Source organism: Pleurodeles waltl, chromosome 4_2 (genome assembly GCF_031143425.1).
Source record: "Pleurodeles waltl isolate 20211129_DDA chromosome 4_2, aPleWal1.hap1.20221129, whole genome shotgun sequence".
NCBI lineage: Eukaryota > Metazoa > Chordata > Amphibia > Caudata > Salamandridae > Pleurodeles > Pleurodeles waltl.
In genome coordinates, this window is record NC_090443.1 from 26,688,366 (window position 1) to 26,710,017 (window position 21,652).

At 47.1% G+C, this 21,652-nt stretch overlaps 1 protein-coding gene across 2 annotated transcripts in view; it reads left to right on the forward strand.

Annotated features, from left to right (window-relative positions):
• Nucleotides 1-21,652, forward strand: part of RLN3 (relaxin 3) — a 91,426-nt gene that overhangs the window by 29,400 nt on the left and 40,374 nt on the right. For both annotated transcript variants that reach the window (XM_069233310.1, XM_069233311.1), the window contains exon 2: nucleotides 12,070-12,141. In XM_069233310.1, coding sequence (XP_069089411.1) covers nucleotides 12,070-12,141 — 72 coding nt within the window. The remainder of the gene's footprint in view (nucleotides 1-12,069; nucleotides 12,142-21,652) is intronic.

Sequence of the window (21,652 nt, forward strand, 5' to 3'; positions counted from 1 at the left end):
AATAAAGCAATGCTGAATAAAGTGTAACTGGGCTAAAGTGCACAACGGCAGGCCTAGTTTGCTAAAACAACGTGCCTAAAATATGGCTAAAATAGCAACACCCTCTCCTTGCTAGTTCAAAGGTGGTTCAACAGCCTAAAATGAATTAAAGCTAATAAAATCCATTTATAAATGCATATAAACATGAATGTCAATAGTGACAAGTTCAAAGACACTTGAGCATGCAGTAAAAAGGAGAATTAAAAACTTCACTAGTGGTGCTAATAAAACCAAATTCAAAAGTGTATTTTATTTTTAAAGTTGCCAATTATATGCGGGACAGATTAAGCCAGGAAATGTTCCACTTCAGCAGGTGGTAAAATATCCAAATCGTTGCCAAGGAAAACCATAGCGCACTGGTGTTCCAAAGCCTGAGCGCCAGCTGAGGCAGTAGCATTCCATGTCATGCCCAATGTTGAGTTAAGAGTTGCATTATCCACAAAGCACAGCTCATAGACAGCTTACCGTAGCAAACGCACCCTCAATGCGCACGTCTGGTAATGAGCCCTCAGCGAGAACATCAACAGATCAGCATATAATCCAAGTAAGCGCCGCGTAGAAAAACAGACTTTCAGTGCACATTATAAAAGGCACCAAAGTCATCGAAACACGGGCTGCACACAATCCAAAACCGGTCGAAATGAAAGAGACCAGTCGCACTGAAGTTCTTTCAGGAGAAGTACTCCGAAATACTGCATCATGCGTTAACGACACAGTTGTGCTGGTGGAATCGCTTTCTTCCTCCTTGTTGTGAAGGGACACCCATTGCGCAGAAAAAGTAGCAACAGCAAGATGCCACCTATTATAGTCAAAGTAATCTGAAATCCCCCGAAAATACTCCAAAAATATTGAGAAAAAGGTGTGAACGAAACCAGAACCAACACCCTTTCAGAAATGCGCAATTCCAGTAGTACTGGATGCGTTAAATATTTGTCCCACGAGTTCACCAAAGTGTCTTGGAATGTTTATAATTAAAAGGGACTGAAAATCTACAGATGACCTCACAACATGAACTGCATAGGTCTTGCGCGCAGATGTGCCACATATTTTTGAAACAATAAAGCTTTGAGTCTGATCAACTTATCAAAATTCACATCTGAAGTAGCAATATGAGGCCAAATCTCTGCTACTTCCCTTTTTTGTGTTGGGGGGAAAAATGACATTCCCGCAACAGGTGACAATTTGGGAGACTGAAACGACATAGCTATTCAGGCTCGCATTCCACAACAACTCTCACGGTTAAAGAGCACATAGCTACCATTTGAGAGCACCTGGAACGCAGGTCTAATCAAAGGGACTGGAACTCCCTTCAGATAGCAAGCCAAGTTCGCTGCTGAGGTATTACATGCCCCGCGCAAGGACAGCTGCTTACAAACCACTAAATGGCTCACAGAAGTCTTGCAGTCACTACCGCTAAGAAAGACCTCTTTCATCCCATTGAAACAGTTGTACAAAAAGGGAAGCTCCCACACCTCCTGTATGTAAATATCTCCCAGCCTTTCATATTTGCCTACTGGAATGTGTTTCAAGCACGATGTGAATGAAAGTGTTGAAATAGGCAGATTAATAAACCTGTGTATCAACCATCCTGCAGATGGCATTTCAGCCACAGAAAAAGGCAACTTTTCTCATTTCTCGCTGTTTAGCATGATATAGGTCGCTTCTTTGTTAGCCATCATTTGTTGTTGTCGCATTAAATTAAATATTGAAAATATGTCCCTTGTGCTGACATGTTACCAGGGAACGCGACCTGCTTTTAGTGTTTGTAGTGTCCAACCTAACCGCATAATGGACCTTAGCTGACTCTGTCCATGGTGAAAAGATGACATGTCAGTCTGCACTATGTCTATTGCAGAAGACACAATGTTGCTTAAAGTATATATTTGGTTTGACAAGGTGTTAATCCCATTATCTACAATGGCTAATGCTTTCTGTAAATTTTCCTGATCTATTTGCCTTAACCGGGCAGCTTTTTCTTGTTGAGAATGTTTCCAAATCTCATTATATATTGCGTATATGAAGCACTTTCTGCGTTGTCTTCTAGGGCCTAACAGGAAGTCCTGTAAACCTGTATCATTAGACATGCGACTGAGGTGTTCTTTAAAAGCATATTGGGCCAGATGTAGCAAACAAAAAATTTGCGACTCGCATTTTGCGAGTTGATGCGACTCGCAAAATGCGAGTCGCAAATTGGAATGCAGGCAAAAAAAACGTGCCGAAATAGCGACTCGCACCCGGACTCGCAACGCAGTGTGCGAGTCCGCCGATTGCGAGGTCGCTTTTTGCGAGTGTGCAAAAAACAAACTCGCAACTAGCGAGTAGATGTCGCAAATTGCGATTAACTTGTAAATAGATTACAGGTGCAGCAGAACACTCCAGAAACCACTCCAGAACACTCTGGAAACACTTCCTGGCACATGATGATGACATCACAGCCAGGAAGTTTACTAATACACCTGGGAGGAGGGAGGACCACACCCTTTTATAACTGCCGAACTACACACAGGTCAAACAGCAGCTGCCATGGAGGGAACACCAAGGAAGAGGAAGATGAAATTCTCTGAGAGGGAGCTGGAGGTGCTGACAGACGAATGCTGTCAGCACTATGATGACTTGTTTGGTAAATCAGCCCTCAATGTTCCTGAAGCCACCAAGAAACAGCTGTGGCAGGACATACAGGACAAGATAAATTCCCTGGGGGTGAGCCATAGGACCATAGACGACATAAAGAAAAGGTGGTATGACCTCCGCTCCCGGACCAAGGAGAGGGTGGCTGAAAGGCTCCGGGAGATGAGAGGCACAGGAGGGGGACCATCGTCTGTGCCACCACCCACACCCCTGGAAGAAAGGGTGGAGGAAACCTTGGAGCAGGAGGCAGTGTCTGGATTTGGGGACCTGGACACCTCAGAGCCCAGCACAACCATGTGATATGCCTGTACCCCTATCAATGCCATACCCCCACCCACCATGTACACAGGGGCATGCACAACCAAGATAGCTCCATTTCAGGGTAGCAAATGCCAGAATGATGCATTATGGGAAATGTAGTCAAGTAGGCAGTTCATAGGCAAATGTTTATTATGAAGTGTGCAATAGATAGTAGACACTGACAGTCTGTTCCCCATGTCCCACAGGTCTCCAAAAAGACACCACCACTACTCCAAGCAGCCAGCCCCATGAGGACACCTCAGGACCCGCCAGCACCCCCGCCTGCACGGTCAACAGCATCCCTGCAGTAGCCACACCTGCTGCAACAATATCACAAGAGGCTGCCCCAGCAACAGGCAGGGATGAGACAGGTGAAAGCACAGGGCAGCCACCGCTGCGCAGGCTTCGCAGGTCCATTACATCAGGGCTGCAGTCTGTATCCGGGCTACTTCCTCCCAGCACCAGTGAGGCACATCTGCTGCATGGTCAGCGCCTACAAAATCGAATTTTAGGGAGGATTAGTGGTGTGCTGCACCGCTTCGTGCGCAATAACCATGCCAGCATGCAGCACCTGAACTCAAGGATGGACATGATCTGCAATAACACTGGGGACCTTGCCCTTGCCATGAGGGAACTGGCGGGAGGACTACTGGCCCAGGCCGAGGGTGGGCGGCGCAGGGACCGTCAGCTCCTGCACAGACTGGACAGGATGGCCACATCCATCGGCAGGCTCGCCATGAACACCACAGGCCTGTCGAGGAGGACAGTTGGGCTGCAGGTGGAAATGGGCCATTTTGCTGGGGATGTGGCAAGGGGCCTGGGACGTCTGACCCACATCATAGACATGATGGAGACACGGAATATGTCGAGGGGCACAGGGGAAACACCCCAGGACAGTGAGGAGGGCTCGACAGTGAGCAGTGTCTCTGTCACTGACAGCAGGGTGCTCAGGAGTAGCAGGCAGAGCACCACGGAAGCACCAGGGAGCAGCCAGGCTGGCAGGAGGGGCAGAAGGTCTTAGAGATCACCCTGGACCATAAGAAGTGGCACATGACGTCAATGTGCCACATGCCTGGTTTGCATTTTCATGCCCATGGACATTCAGTACTTGTAAATAGTTTCATTAATGCACTAATAAAACAGTTATTTTTGTTCCACTTAACAAATGGAGTTTTTGGTCAATAGGTGAGTATGGTTGGAGTTGGCACGTACCTTCCAAAATATTGTGTTGCGATGTGTTCCCGTCTCAGTCTGCCTTGATTAGCTATACTCCTATCCCCATGATGGCGATGTGGTTGTTCTTGCTCTTCATCATCAGGATCTGGGTCTGCGGGGGTGAGAGGTAGCCCACGTCGGGTGGCTATGTTGTGGAGGATGGCGCTTGCGACCACAATTTTGAATGCGGTAATGGGGGTATATTGGAGGGCACCTCCACTGCGGTGGAGGCACCTGAATCTTGCTTTCAGGAGTCCGAAGGTGCGCTCTATGAGGTTCCTGGTCCTCTTATGTGCATTGTTGTATTGCCTCTCTGAATCATTGCTGGGTGATAAAAACTGAGTCATGATCCAAGGCCTAAGAGCATATGCACTGTCACCTGTTGGGCACAAAAAGAACACTGTTAGGAAGTCCTGATTGTCGTGCACAGTGACCTGTGTGTATGTCTGCAAGTGTCTGTAGCTCTACCTAGGAGGTAACCGTCTCCGAATTCCCCACGTTCCAGGCGTTGATGTATCCCACTATGCCTAAACATATATGAGTCATGGGTACTGCCTGGAAACTTAGCTACAATGTCCGTGATGACATAATGGGCGTCACAAACAACCTGAATATTGAGTGAGTGGGTACACTTTCTGTTGCGGAAAAGGTGTTCCAGATTTGCAGGGGGGCATATTTGAATGTGTCCCCCATCTACACACCCTAGGACATGGGGAAAGTGGGCAATGCGGTAAAAGTCCAGCTTGGTGCTGTTCATTTCTGCCTCATTCCTTGGTAGGTATATGAAGTGAGACGTGTGTGAGCAAGGCATCTAGGAAGGCCCTGAGGAACCTTGACACTGCACTTTGGGATACCCCACCTGCCACAGCAATGACCCCCTGATAGCTCCCTGAGGCCAAGAGGTGCAGTGAGCATAGCACTTGCACATGCGTAGGGATGGCGCAGCCACGCAGGGTCTGGTGTTCTAGCTGTGGTTTGAGTAAATCAATTAATTCTAGGATGGCTGCGCTGCTAAGGCGGTATTTATCGTATATCTCATCCTCAGTTTGCTGAAAAAGAGTCTGCCTTGTTCTATATATCTTCTGTCTGTGGCCCCTCCTCCTCCTCTGCTGGGCTGCGTGGACTCTCCTTCTCACTGCTATCAGGTATATCTCCGCCATCTTGGTGAACCCAGATGCCTTCTGGGGCTCCTTTTATACTTTGGTAATGGTTACCACCTGCTCTGAGTTAGTGGTAAATGGGACATGCAAACTGGGCTTTTTGCGACTAGTCGCAATTTGCGAGTTGCAATTGCATAAGGTTTGCGACTCGCAAATTGCGACTTGCTATTTGCGGGTCGCAAAATGGGGTCGCAACTGATGCGACTCGCAAACGGGTCCCATCGCTTTTTGCAAGTCGGAAATGGGCTTTTTGCATCCCATTTCCGATTTTGCACTGTCGCAAATAGCGAATCGGCCCATTTGCGACTCGCAAACCTTTGCTACATCTGGCACCATAGTGAGGAACGTTGCAACATTTACTGGCATAATCTCCCTACACTATATGTTGTCACTATACCCGAGTGTTCCGATGATACATAGCGAGGGTATGGCCTACTTGTTCTAAAACCCCTGTGGAGTTTACAAAACGTGTGTGGCACCCAGTGGTGTCCGCTAACCACAATAACCACCTACCAGAGTGTGAAAGTGATGTGTAATGTTCCATTCTGGACCCATTCATCGATCTGATTTTCAGATGCACTTATATACTTTTGTCATTTATAAAAGTTTGCAGGGGCAGAAATACTGGGCGCATTAAATTCCTTGATTTTAGCCAAGCCTAAACAACTGGTTTGTTGTACAGTTTTGTTTAAGAATATCATTTGAACAGGTTTCAGGCATGCTCTAAATGAGGCTTCCTTTTCCCTTATTTGACAATTTTTAGTTCCCCACACACTTTTCAAGTCTGTCAACTTCAACTTCAACCAATATTCATAGCCTTCTATAGCTCATCGAGGAACAAAGGAATCAAAATAAATTAATTTTGTACCAGTTAATAAAATGTGTTGACTTTCCATTACTGGCAACCTAAAATAATACGACTTAGCATTTTTAACATTGTGGCCAGTGAAACATGCAAACGTTTGAGTGTATGTTTTGGAACTCCCTACTGGTGGAGTTGGACAGTGTTCCCACTGGGTAAAATTTAAAGTAGTCTTTGGGGTATTTGCTCTGTGAATGAATTGATGTATGCAATAACTATAACAGAACATATCTCCATAATTTTCTTTGGATTGATAAACATCCTCACATTCAAACACAGTGAAATACTGCAGCTCAGATATCATAGAATCAACTGATTTCACATCCCAATCATCAGAAACTACTCCGGGTGTAATTACATTTTTCATGGAAAGTTTGAATACATACGAAATTTGAATGACTTCTGTCGGGCCGTATATATCAAATAATACTTTATCCGAAACTGTCCCATCAGGAATTGGTATAGCGAAAAGGTTCACTAGGGACAAGTCCCTGCCGACTTCAACTGTAGGGTGTTCAGGAAGGTAATAACCATGTATCAGTATGAAGAAAACGATGACAAACCCAAGCCAAAGGAGAAAGGCAAGTACAGTTAATAAAAGCCATAGATAGTTCTATGGAAGAATGAAATAGTTAATTTTAAGCAAAGTTATCAGCTTACGTGCTCTTGACAGTTCTGTTACAGGAGAGGCAGATGAATCGGTGAAGGTGTCTTTGATGTCGGCAAAATATCCAGAAGCAGTTTGTGCAAAAACTGGAGCTATGTTTGGAAGAGGAGAATCAGCAGAAGTCTCCCTCAGTGGTTCATATTAGATTATGCCATCCATTTGCGTAGAGTTTGAATAGAATCACTCAATATTGTTGGTGTTACTTGTAGCAGTAGAAGTTAGTGGAACCAATGAAAGATCACTTACCACCCTTCCCAAACTCGTAGAGGTGTCAGCATTGCTGCTTAAACCCTGTAGAAGAATATCCTGGTCTGTAGTGAGAGGGATTCGGGTACTACCCAGCAATCCCCTAGGTCTGCTGTGCAGTATTGGCCATATGGTGTAGCTTGACATTGTCTCAATTGACAAATATATTTTCTTTAGAACCAGGCAGCGGTGGTAGAATGACAGTTCTGCTACAGTATATTCCCAGGACTGGAACCGGTGCACGATAAGAAGGACCAACCTCCTTAATCACAACAAACTTTTCATGCACTAGATCTCCAACTTTAGAAATCCAGCCAGTGGATGTCATTGGTACATCCCTTATTCCCAAGGAGGCAGCACTCGCAGATGTGTTGTCATCACGGAACTGTTGTAAGTCCTGCAAGACAGTGACGTTTGTTTATGTCAAAAGGTGTGTCTGCCGCCTCCGTGCCAGAGCCATCAAGATCTGGAACTTACATCTGTGTTCTGAACAGGCATTTGTATGAGGTATACCCCCCCCAGGGACCTCTGGGCACATTATTAAGTGTTCTCTGGGCTCCATACAGGTATGTAACCAACTATGATCCATGCCTAATACTCTGGCTTTTAAGGATTGCTTTAAATCCCGGTTTATTCACTCCACAACACTATTTTCCTTGGGATGAAATGGAGACAAATAATGCAGTTGGTCCCCTAACGAAGCCATGGCATCACTGAAAGCCCTTGAGGTAAAAGCAGGGCCCTAGTCCGAGTGGAAAGCCGCAACAGCATATGTGCCGATAAAGACTTGCAAATCTTTAGTAACAGTCTGAGCGTCAGCCGAGCATTGTGGCCAAACCCATGGAAATCTGGAGCATGAGTCAACAGCGACTAAAATGTATTTGTATGCACTATAATGTTTCCGGGGACCCCAATGGTCTAAGAACACACATTGTAATGTTTTGTGGGAAATTAGGAGGAGTGTCTGCGGTGGGCGTTTGACGGTGGATCCTTTTGGTTGCTGGCAGTTGTCACAACAAAGGACATACTGCTTGGTCTGTTTATAGAGACTTGACCACCAGCAACATGCTTGTAGCAGTGATATTGTAGCCGCCACACCAGCATGGGCAGAAGCAACTCCCTCATGCGCTGCTTTGATCAATTCTGGTCTTTGATCTTTGTTGGGAATCACATGATTACTTACCCCTGGTTTAACTGCTAGGGCTGTATTGAGGCATGATATGCGGTAGGAATATTTAGCAGGATATGCTTTTGGTAATGGCTTGCTGTCAGCCGAGACTTTCACAGCTGCCAGTGTTTCCTCATCCAATTTAGTTCTAGAATGAGTTACTGCAGCAACAGAAGCCGTAGCCACTGCTGATTTGGCTGCTTCATCAGCCAAGGTATTGCCAGCAATGTGTATTCCAACACAATGGTGTCCCAGAGTATGTACAACATGGACATTAGGTAGCATTTCCTTCAGATCCGATACTTTCCCCCACAAAAGTCTGTGTTTAATGGTGTTTCCTTTTAAATCTCTAAACCCATTCTGGTGCCAGCAATGCAGATATTCATTGAAGGACTGGACACAATCATATGAATCACAGACAATCAGCATCAGCTGTTCAGGATCCACGTGTTCCAGTGCCATCACCAGAGCCTTGAGCTCTGCTAATTGTGCAGTGCAGTCCCCTTAGGTCTGCGTGTAAGTATGGTGTGGATGAAACTCACCATCCTTCATGTGGCCACTCACGACTGCGCAAGCGCCAGATTTTTGATGTTTTGTGCCTATTGCTGGTTTGGGCTGGACCATCAGAGTACATAATTGTTTCATATTTTTCAATAGGCAAAGTGTTTGCTGGAACTGGGTATTCAAGTTCGTATTGCAAAAATTCTTGAGTTTGTAATTTTGAGTAAAAAATATAGTCAACATCAGTGGCCGTCAGAGACGTTGCCCCTCAGATCCAACGTGGATGTAATGCTTTAGCGTTAGGAACGCTAGCTTTGGTAACAGCCTCAAGGGCCGGGATGTGTGATACGACATTGGTACGTTTCCCCTGGGCCAGAGGTCTCTCTTTGATGATGGCCATCTGAACAGCAGTGAGAATTTTTTCAGTGGGAGCAAAGCTTTGTTATGCTGTAGAGTACAAAATGTGTTTTGTATGCTATCAAGATGGTCTCACCCTCATTAAACATTATGTAGGTGACACCAAGTGCACCGGAAATTACTCTAATAATGCTCTGATAATGCGTGTGTGTTTGATTGTCCAGTATTTACTGGAAAATGCCAGGACGAATCAAGTCATATAAAGGTTGAATGCGTTGAGCAGAATCTGGAATGTATGTTCTGCCAGTTTAAAAGTTTAAAGAGCCCAACAAAGACTGGTGATTTTTTATGGTGTTTGGAGGTTGTAATGGTGCATATTTTTCTACAAATTGGGCCCCAAGGCTCTTGCCTTCATCTGATAATTCGTATCCCAAGAACATGACACTAAGGGAAGCTATTTTCTTTTTTTTTTTAATTGAATTTGTAGCCGAATACGGCAAATCCCACAACAATGCGGGCTACCAGTCATATGTTGCATGAGGTCGTCATCCTTAAGGTAGATATCATCCACATAGGACAAAGCCTCAGGGTCAATGTCGTGTAAAATAGATGTGATACGTCCTGGACTGTTCTTGTACCCTTGTGGAAGTCTGCAGAATTTTTCATGAAAGCCTAAAGTGCTGAAACTTGATAAGTCTCTACTTTCAGGCGCTATATTTTGGCAGAAAACCCAGTTGGATATATCCAAGGTCGTCTTGTTTTTTTTACGCTCTAGTGCTGTGATGGGTGCATTTTGTATAGCAAATGTGCGTGTGACTGTTCAAATGTCTGTAGTCTACCACTATTCTGTAGGAATGGTCGGGTTTAGCTACGGGGAACAATGGATTGTTCATTGGTGAGGCACAGGGTTCAATTACGCCCCTGGCATTCTAACTGTGTGAGGATTTCCCTCACAGGTGCTTTAGATTCATGCTTTGTTGGATATTGTGGTTGAGGTTGGGATTTAATTGGTATTACATGATAGGGGGAACCTATATCCCACCCTCTGTGGATGCGATATAATGCAGGTGCCTGCACCACTGCCCAATCAATGGAATGAATTTCTACGAGCTTTCTGGGGACAAGGGGCAAGAAAGATTTTTCAATAATCTCTTCTCCGTAGGGGAGATCACGGATGAATTCTGGTGGCCAATACTTTTCGGACAGTAAAATATCATAAATGGTGATGGTAACATATCATAAATTGTGACGACGCGGTCCCAGAAGATAGCGTTGATTGTGCGTTCAATGTCTCCCTCTAACTGTATAGTTCCTTTATACACCGTGTCGGGCGTGGAGACACACATGTCCGCAGTCTCAACTTGTAAGAAGTCATCAGTTGCTTTCACCTCCAGATGCTCTTGAAGATCCCGGTGAACTATTGTGACCCCTGCTGCACTGTCTAGCAGTGCTAGTGCCCACTTCCTGTTCTTCGGTAAAGCCCTCTTCCTGAGTGGCATGTCGTATTGCAACTGCTGCCACTTATTTCTTTTTAAACTGGGGTTTTTGTTGGTGAAGTTTCTCTTCTTTCTTAACAGAAACTTCAGACGAGCGCTATAAGTCCTTTCTCATTTCCACATATTTTGTTCACTGCTCTGACCACCCACCTCTCTCACTGCATTCTTACTGTGAGTCCTGAAAGGAACGAGATTGGCGTGTATCAGTATATTGATATCTGTCAGGCGTTTTATGTTATCTCTATTTCTAAGATTATAGCTGTTTCGAGGGATCTTCGAATACGGAGATTCTCCCCTTTCTTTTTTAGGTATTTGTTGTTTTTTATCCCAGCGCTTTTTAGAACCCCCAGGCGCTTGCTTGGCAGAGTCTTTATTGGATCCACCCTGTAATTGTGGTTCAACTGCTTCAGTGCGGACATCGGCCACTGGCCAGGTGGTGCGGGTCACAACCAGTGGCCGACACCAGGGAAGGGGTTACAAAACCCCGGGAAACACGGAAGATCTTCTGTGTCTTCAGCTGCCCCCCACCCACCCCTTTGTGACGTCAACGCACCGCGTGGCGCGCAGACGTTACTGTTTGTTTTCTCCACCAGAGCAGGAAGCGGCCTTGTGGCCACTTCCTGCTCCACTGGGGAAAACAGCCCCAAACGGGCTTCCCTGACATTCGGGAAGGCCTCGTTTGAAAGGTGCGATCAAGGGCCAGAAAACCCCGCTAGACACCAGGGATTTCCCTTGGGGGAGATAGGCCCCCTCTGAAAACGGGCTACACCCTCGTCATATATATATTTTTTTTTTAAGTTAGCTTTACCCGGGGAGGGGGAATGCAATTTAAAAATTAAAAAATAAATAAATACATTTTTTTTTAAATGACATCGACAGGGGGTCGTCCATGAGCAGGGTGACCCCTTGTGGGGGCAATTTTTTTTTTTTAATACTGGTATGGTTTCCCTGGAGGCCACTATGGCCCCCAAGGAAACCATACAGCTATTAAAAAAATATAGATCTATACATATAAATAGAGCTATATATAGACATATCTATGTAAATATATATCTATATATAGATATGTGTATATATATAGATATATATATACATAGAGAGAGAGAGAGAGATGTCTATATATAGATCTATATATTTATATATACACATTGCGATCACTTTTGTCAATGTATGTGTGGTTTCTCTAGAGGCTGCGATCGGCCCCCTGGAAAATCACACCCACATATAAAAGTGATTGTGACAGGCTATGCGGTATAAACCAGACTGGAAACGGCGTAAGGAGGTGAGTAAATAGAATTTTATTGTATTAGTGTATTTTCTTATCTCTTATTTCCTTTCTATTTAAAGTCCCACTTGGGAAGTATTGGTATAGTCTATTATTTAGTGCTTCTCTTCCTTAGTCTTGTCGTTTTCTTCCTTTCTTTCTTCAGGTTACTGTCCTCTGGAAAGGCGAGCGGCTCCCAGGAGAAGACCGGCAAAAAAAACACATGGAAAAACCCAGGGTAAGTAATTGGTTATTTCCTGGGGTTTATCTTTCAAGTAGGAAGAAGGGAGGGCAAGTGGGGTATAGAGAAGGAGTGCAGAGACACCCGTGCACTATGGAAACAACCGTGGCGATGTGTCTAGGGTTTAAACACACTGTGCTCCCAGGCTTGAGGGGATAGTCAGGCTCTTTCGTTAGGTAGGGAGCCTTCCCTTCTTTCCTCCTCCCTCCTCCTCCCTCTCGCTCCTCCCAGCTCCCTTCCCCTGTGTGGTTTCCCTTTTCCCGTCGGTTCTACCAAATAGGAATCGTACCTTTGTAAGCTACGACCCTCCGGGGTCGTGGCTGGCTCTGGGGCTCCCCGTCTCCGGTGCCGCGTGAGAGATACTCTCCTTCTCCACTTCGTCGTCGGGGTAACCGGTCCTTGGTCTCGTCGCGATCTCCTCCTCTCTGCTTCCACTCGTCTCCGTCCTTTTTTCTTCCCGCTCGTCTCGCTCAATGGTCATGTCCTCCTTTTCACCCTCGACGGCCCGGAAGGCGTTGTGCGTTTCCCCAGCAACAGGGAAACGCCCCCAGGACGCCGCGGCTGTTCCTATGGGAACGGCTAAACGCGGATCTGACGTGTCGGGGTTCCCCGACACGTCGTAGGTTGTTTCTTCATGCGCCGTGATCGTGGCTGCCCGATCACACACCACATCCCAAGAGCGATCCTGCTCGAGGATCGAGGACGAGGTGGGAAAGCGCGATAAGTAATCCGCAGGGCCTTGGCAAGACCCTGGAATGTGGCAGACCTGGAAGGAAAAAGGCTGTAGTTCAAGGAACCAGCGTAAGATCATAGAATTGGAGTCCTTGTGAGAGGCTAGCCAAGTAAGAGGAGCGTGATCTGTATATAGAACGAAAGGTCTGCCTAAAAGGTAATACTGCAGATTTTCAATCGCCCATTTAATGGCCAAACACTCTTTTTCAATGATGGGGTAATGACACTCCCGGGGAAGCAGTTTCCTACTAATAAAAACAATCGGGTGATCCCTACCCTCCAAATCAGGTTGGGCAAGTACTCCCCCCAGGCCCACATTGGAAGCATCAGTATACAGATGGAAGGGCTTAGAGAAATCAGGGCATTGTAAAACAGGTTCCGTTGTATGAATGGATCGCAGATGGTCAAAACTAGCCCTCTGAATCCCGGTAAAAGGTGCCAACTTGTTAGGATGACGCTTAGCTAACAGATCTGTAAGAGGGGCTGCGGTAGTGGAGTAGGCAGGTATGAATCTACGGTAGTAGCCCACTAAACCCAGGAAGGAACGTAGATCTTTTTTTGTTTTTGGGGTGGGGGCGTTACTAATGGCTTCGACCTTTGTAATTTGGGGTTGTAGCCTGCCGTTGCCTATTGTATAGCCTAAATATGATATGTCAGTTTTTCCTAATATACACTTCTTTGGATTAACGGTCAATCTTGCCTCTGCCAGAGTGGCCAAGATTTGACGTAGGTGGTCTAGATGCTCTACCCAGGTGTCGCTAAAAATAACGACATCGTCTAGATAAGCAGCGGAGAAGGTATGGAAGGGTTTCAATAGTCGATCCATTAATCTCTGAAATGTGGCCGGGGCTCTGTGGAGCCCAAAGGGTAGCACCGTGAATTGATAAAGGCCAGGTTGAGTAGAAAAGGCTGTTTTCTCTTTGTCTTCGGGGAGGAGGGGAATCTGCCAATACCCTTTTGTGAGGTCCAGTGTAGACATATAGTTAGCTTTACCTATCTTCTCCAGGACATCATCCACCCGGGGAATAGGGTAAGTGTCAAACAAGGATATCGAGTTGAGTTTTCGGAAGTCTATACAAAACCGGACTGATCCGTCGGGTTTTGGAACCAGGACCACGGGAGAACACCAGGGACTAACGGAGGGTTCAATTACCCCTAAGTTTAACATTTTGCTTATTTCCTCCTCTATGAGGTGTTTTCGTGCCTCAGGGACACGATAAGGTCGTAGTCGGACAGTTTGTCCTGGAGGCGTTCTTATTTGGTGATAAATCAAGGATGTTCTTCCCGGTATGTCGGAGAAGACCTGTGGATATTGGCGTAACAGGGCATACAATTGCTGCTTCTCTGACGCTGTTAGGGAAGCGTTGATACAGGGTCTTGTCTCTTGTTGTGGTGTTTTAACGGGAAATAATTTGATGTCTAATTCTTTGTAGGGGGATACAAAACGACCCATCTCAACGGGGTCTGGACCCTCATCTACGGGTTCCCATTTTTTTAGGAGATTTACGTGATAGATTTGGGTCTTCCTCGGGTTGACACTGAGTTCTATGAGATAAGTGACAGGGGAGACGGCTCTAATCACTTTATATGGCCCTTGCCATCTAGCCAATAATTTTTGTTCAGACGTGGGCCGCATGATCAGAACTTGATCGTTCGGGAGGAATGTACGCAACTTACTTCCTTTATCATAATAATGCTTTTGAGTCTCTTGTGCCTTTTCAAGATGTTGTCGTACATCTTCCCACAGATTCTGTAAGTGTGCTTTCAGTTTTTGGACATATTCTAACAGTGGTCGTCCCTCTTCTTCCTCATCTTCTTCCCAGGTCTCAACGGCCATATCCAACAGAGAACGGGGTTGTCTGCCAAACACCAGTTCGAATGGACTGTGGCCCGTTGAAGCCTGTTCGTGGGTTCTAATGGCATAAAGGGCTAAGGGCAATTTCAGTTCCCAGTCCCTCCCTGTTTCGTCTACAATTTTTTTTAACAGTGATTTAATGGTTCTGTTATAGCGCTCTACTAGTCCGTCTGTCTGTGGATGATAAACTGCAGTCTTGATTTGTACAATTCCTAATACCTTACATATTTGTTTCATGAGGTTGGACATGAATGGCGTACCCTGGTCAGTAAGTATCTCACGGGGAAACCCGGTCCGAGTGAATACCGTTATCATGGCCTGTGCTACTGTTTTAGTGGTTATGCTTGACAGAGGAAGGGCCTCGGGGTAACGGGTAGCATAGTCTACGATAACCAAGATATAGGTATGGCCTTTAGAGGAGGGAAGTAGGGGCCCGATCAAATCCATCCCCACCCTGCTAAACGGAATATCAATGATGGGCAGGGGTAGGAGAGGTGCTTTCCGGGGTCGATTTGGGTCGGTGAGTTGACATCGGGGACATTGCAAGCAATATTTTCTAATGTGGGCAAAAACACCGGGCCAGTAGAATTTCCTGAGGAGATATTCCTCTGTTTTCTCTCTGCTGAAATGACCCCCACCTGGCTGATTATGTGCCAGGAAGAGTACTTGGTCTCTATAGGATTCTGGGACTACTAGTTGGCGCTTGCGTTCTCCTGCCTGTGTAGTGCTTATTCTATAAAGAAGGTTTCTTTGTACCAGAAAATAGGGACCCACCTCATTGGTTTCCTCAGTTTTTGCATCTCTCCAGGCATGAGTGAGAGTAGGGTTGTAGGAAGTTGTCTCTGTATGTGCTATTTCAAAGTAAGGAATAGCATGCACAGAGTCCAAGGGTTCCCCTTAGAGGTAAAATAGTGGTAAAAAGAGATAATACTAATGCTCTATTTTGTGGTAGTGTGGTCGAGCAGTAGGCTTATCCAAGGAGTAGTGTTAAGCATTTGTTGTACATACACATAGACAATAAATGAGGTACACACACTCAGAGACAAATCCAGCCAATAGGTTTTTGTATAGAAAAATATCTTTTCTTAGTTTATTTTAAGAACCACAGGTTCAAATTCTACATGTAATATCTCATTCGAAAGGTATTGCAGGTAAGTACTTTAGGAACTTTAAATCATAAAAATTGCATGTATACTTTTCAAGTTATTGACAAATAGCTGTTTTAAAAGTGGACACTTAGTGCAATTTTCACAGTTCCTAGGGGAGGTAAGTATTTGTTAGGTTAACCAGGTAAGTAGGACACTTACAGGGCTTAGTTCTTGGTCCAAAGTAGCCCACCGTTGGGGGTTCAGAGCAACCCCAAAGTTACCACACCAGCAGCTCAGGGCCGGTCAGGTGCAGAGTTCAAAGTGGGTGCCCAAAACACATAGGCTTCAATGGAGAAGGGGGTGCCCCGGTTCCAGTCTGCCAGCAGGTAAGTACCCGCGTCTTCGGAGGGCAGACCAGGGGGGTTTTGTAGGGCACCGGGGGGGACACAAGCCCACACAGGAATTTCACCCTCAGCGGCGCGGGGGCAGCCGGGTGCAGTGTTAGAACAAGCGTCGGGTTTGTAGTGTTAGTCTATGGGAGATCTAGGGATCTCTTCAGCGCTGCAGGCAGGCAAGGGGGGGGTTCCTCGGGGAAACCTCCACTTGGGCAAGGGAGAGGGACTCCTGGGGGTCACTTCTCCAGTGAAAGTCCGGTCCTTCAGGTCCTGGGGGCTGCGGGTGCAGGGTCTCTCCCAGGCGTCGGGTTTTGGATTCAAGGAGTCGCAGTCAGGGGAAGCCTCGGGATTCCCTCTGCAGGCGGCGCTGTGGGTGCTCAGGGGGGACAGGTTTTTGTACTCACAGTATCAGAGTAGTCCTGGGGTCCCTCCTGAGGTGTTGGATCTCCACCAGCCGAGTCGGGGTCGCCGGGTGCAGTGTTGCAAGTCTCACGCTTCTTGCGGGGAGCTTGCAGGGTTCTTTCAAGGCTGCTGGAAACAAAGTTGCAGCCTTTCTTGGAGCAGGTCCGCTGTCCTCGGGAGTTTCTTGTCTTTTCGAAGCAGGGGCAGTCCTCAGAGGATGTCGAGGTCGCTGGTCCCTTTGGAAGGCGTCGCTGGAGCAGGATCTTTGGAAGGCAGGAGACAGGCCGGTGAGTTTCTGGAGCCAAGGCAGTTGTCGTCTTCTGGTCTTCCTCTGCAGGGGTTTTCAGCTAGGCAATCCTTCTTCTTGTAGTTGCAGGAATCTAATTTTCTAGGGTTCAGGGTAGCCCTTAAATACTAAATTTAAGGGCGTGTTTAGGTCTGGGGGGTTAGTAGCCAATGGCTACTAGCCCTGAGGGTGGGTACACCCTCTTTGTGCCTCCTCCCAAGGGGAGGGGGTCACAATCCTAACCCTATTGGGGGAATCCTCCATCTGCAAGATGGAGGATTTCTAAAAGTTAGAGTCACCTCAGTTCAGGACACCTTAGGGGCTGTCCTGACTGGTCAGTGACTCCTCCTTGTTGCTTTCTTTGTTCCCTCCAGCCTCGCCGCCAAAAGTGGGGGCCGTGGCCGGAGGGGGCGGGCAACTCCACTAAGCTGGAGTGCCCTGCTGGGCTGTGACAAAGGGGTGAGCCTTTGAGGCTCACCGCCAGGTGTCACAGCTCCTGCCTGGGGGAGGTGTTAGCATCTCCACCCAGTGCAGGCTTTGTTACTGCCCTCAGAGTGACAAAGGCACTCTCCCCATGGGGCCAGCAACATGTCTCTGGTGTGGCAGGCTGCTGGAACTAGTCAGCCTACACAGACAGTCGGTTAAGTTTCAGGGGGCACCTCTAAGGTGCCCTCTGTGGTGTATTTTGCAATAAAATGTACACTGGCATCAGTGTGCATTTATTGTGCTGAGAAGTTTGATACCAAACTTCCCAGTTTTCAGTGTAGCCATTATGGTGCTGTGGAGTTCGTGTTTGACAGACTCCCAGACCATATACTCTTATGGCTACCCTGCACTTACAATGTCTAAGGTTTTGTTTAGACACTGTAGGGGTACCATGCTCATGCACTGGTACCCTCACCTATGGTATAGTGCACCCTGCCTTAGGGCTGTAAGGCCTGCTAGAGGGGTGTCTTACCTATACTGCATAGGCAGTGAGAGGCTGGCATGGCACCCTGAGGGGAGTGCCATGTCGACTTACTCGTTTTGTTCTCACTAGCACACACAAGCTGGCAAGCAGTGTGTCTGTGCTGAGTGAGAGGTCTCTAGGGTGGCATAAGACATGCTGCAGCCCTTAGAGACCTTCCTTGGCATCAGGGCCCTTGGTACCAGAAGTACCAGCTACAAGGGACTTATCTGGATGCCAGGGTCTGCCAATTGTGGATACAAAAGTACAGGTTAGGGAAAGAACACTGGTGCTGGGGCCTGGTTAGCAGGCCTCAGCACACTTTCAATTGTAAACATAGCATCAGCAAAGGCAAAAAGTCAGGGGGCAACCATGCCAAGGAGGCATTTCCTTACACACCCCCCCCCCAAACGAAAGAGGATGAGACTAACCTTTCCCAAGAGAGTCTTCATTTTCTAAGTGGAAGAACCTGGAAAGGCCATCTGCATTGGCATGGGCAGTCCCAGGTCTGTGTTCCACTATAAAGTCCATTCCCTGTAGGGAGATGGACCACCTCAACAGTTTAGGATTTTCACCTTTCATTTGCATCAGCCATTTGAGAGGTCTGTGGTCAGTTTGAACTAGGAAGTGAGTCCCAAAGAGGTATGGTCTCAGCTTCTTCAGGGACCAAACCACAGCAAAGGCCTCCCTCTCAATGGCACTCCAACGCTGCTCCCTGGGGAGTAACCTCCTGCTAATGAAAGCAACAGGCTGGTCAAGGCCATCATCATTTGTTTGGGACAAAACTGCCCCTATCCCATGTTCAGAGGCATCTGTCTGCACAATGAACTGCTTAGAATAATCTGGAGCTTTTAGAACTGGTGCTGAGCACATTGCCTGTTTCAGGGTGTCAAAGGCCTGTTGGCATTCCACAGTCCAGTTCACTTTCTTGGGCATTTTCTTGGAGGTGAGTTCAGTGAGGGCTGTCACAATGGATCCATATCCCTTCACAAACCTCCTGTAATACCCAGTCAAGCCAAGGAATGCCCTGACTTGAGTCTGGGTTTTTGGAGCTACCCAGTCCAGAATAGTCTGGATCTTGGGTTGGAGTGGCTGAACTTGGCCTCCACCTACAAGGTGGCCCAAGTAAACCACAGTTCCCTGCCCTATCTGGCATTTGGATGCCTTGATAGAGAGGCCTGCAGATTGCAGAGCCTTCAAAACCTTCTTCAGGTGGACCAGGTGATCCTGCCAGGTGGAGCTAAAGACAGCAATATCATCAAGATAAGCTGTGCTAAAGGACTCCAAGCCAGCAAGGACTTGATTCACCAACCTTTGGAAGGTGGCAGGGGCATTCTTTAAACCAAAGGGCATAACAGTAAACTGATAATGCCCATCAGGTGTGGAGAATGCTGTTTTCTCTTTTGCTCCAGGTGCCATTTTTATTTGCCAGTACCCTGCTGTCAAGTCAAAGGTACTTAAGAATTTGGCAGCACCTAATTTATCTATGAGCTCATCAGCTCTAGGAATTGGATGAGCATCTGTCTTGGTGACAGAATTGAGCCCTCTGTAGTCCACACAAAACCTCATCTCTTTCTTTCCATCTTTGGTGTGAGGTTTGGGGACTAAGACCACTGGGCTAGCCCAGGGGCTGTCAGAGCGCTCAATTACTCCCAATTCCAGCATCTTGTGGACTTCCACCTTGATGCTTTCCTTAACATGGTCAGACTGTCTAAAGATTTTGTTTTTGACAGGCATGGTGTCTCCTGTGTCCACATCATGGGTACACAGGTGTGTTTGACCAGGGGTTAAGGAGAAGAGTTCAGGAAACTGTTGTAGGACTCTCCTACAATCAGCTTGCTGTCGGCCAGAGAGGGTGTCTGAGTAGATCACTCCATCTACTGAGCCATCTTTTGGGTCTGATGATAGAAGATCAGGGAGAGGTTCACTCTCTGCCTCCTGATCCTCATCTGTTACCATCAACAGATTCACATCAGCCCTGTCATGGAAGAGCTTAAGGCGGTTCACATGGATCACCCTCTTGGGGCTCCTGCTTGTGCCCAGGTCCACCAGGTAGGTGACCTGACTCTTCCTTTCTAGCACTGGGTAAGGGCCACTCCATTTGTCCTGGAGTGCCCTGGGAGCCACAGGCTCCAGAACCCAGACTTTCTGCCCTGGTTGGAACTCAACCAGTGCAGCCTTTTGGTCATACCAAAACTTCTGGAGCTGTTGGCTGGCCTCAAGGTTTTTGGTTGCCTTTTCCATGTACTCTGCCATTCTAGAGCGAAGGCCAAGTACATAGTCCACTATGTCTTGTTTAGGCTCATGAAGAGGTCTCTCCCAGCCTTCTTTAACAAGAGCAAGTGGTCCCCTTACAGGGTGGCCAAACAGAAGTTCAAAGGGTGAGAATCCTACTCCCTTCTGTGGCACCTCTCTGTAAGCGAAAAGCAGACATGGCAAGAGGACATCCCATCTCCTTTTGAGTTTTTCTGGGAGCCCCATGATCATGCCTTTTAATGTCTTGTTGAATCTCTCAACTAAGCCATTAGTTTGTGGATGGTATGGTGTAGTGAATTTGTAAGTCACTCCACACTCATTCCACATGTGTTTTAGGTATGCTGACATGAAGTTGGTACCTCTGTCAGACACCACTTCCTTAGGGAAACCCACTCTGGTAAAGATACCAATGAGGGCCTTGGCTACGGCAGGGGCAGTAGTCGACCTAAGGGGAATAGCTTCAGGATACCTAGTAGCATGATCCACTACTACTAGGATATACATATTTCCTGAGGCTGTGGGAGGTTCCAGTGGACCAACTATGTCCACACCCACTCTTTCAAAGGGGACCCCCACCACTGGAAGTGGAATGAGGGGGGCCTTTGGGTGCCCACCTGTCTTACCACTGGATTGACAGGTGGGGCAGGAGAGGCAAAACTCCTTAACCTTCTGGGACATATTGGGCCAGTAGAAGTGGTTGACTAACCTCTCCCACGTCTTGGTTTGTCCCAAATGCCCAGCAAGGGGAATATCATGGGCTAAGGTCAGAATAAACTCTCTGAACGACTGAGGCACTACCACTCTCCTAGTGGCACCAGGTTTGGGGTCTCTGGCCTCAGTGTACAGGAGTCCATCTTCCCAATAGACCCTATGTGTTCCATTTTTCTTGCCCTTGGACTCTTCAGCAGCTTGCTGCCTAAGGCCTTCAAGAGAGGGACAGGTTTCTTGTCCCTTACACAGCTCCTCCCTTGAGGGTCCCCCTGGGCCTAAGAGCTCAACCTGATAAGGTTCAAGTTCCAAAGGCTCAGTTCCCTCAGAGGGCAGAACTTCTTCCTGAGAAGAGAGGTTCCCTTTTTCTGACTGTGTTGCAGTTGGTTTCCCAACTGACTTTCCTTTTCTCTTGGTAGGCTGGGCCATTTTTCCAGACTCCAGCTCTACTTTTTCACCCTGTGCCTTGCATTGTGCTCTTGTTTTTACACACACCAGTTCAGGGATACCCAGCATGGCTGCATGGGTTTTTAGCTCTACCTCAGCCCATGCTGAGGACTCCAGGTCATTTCCAAGCAGACAGTCTACTGGGATGTTTGAGGAGACCACCACCAGTTTCAGGCCATTGACCCCTCCCCATTCTAAAGTTACCATTGCCATGGGATGTGCTTTAGTTTGATTGTCAGCATTGGTGACTGTATAAGTTTTTCCAGTCAGGTATTGGCCAGGGGAAACCAGTTTCTCTGTCACCATGGTGACACTGGCACCTGTATCCCTCAGGCCCTCTACACTTGTCCCATTAATAAAGAGCTGCTGCCTGTATTTTTGCATGTTAGGGGG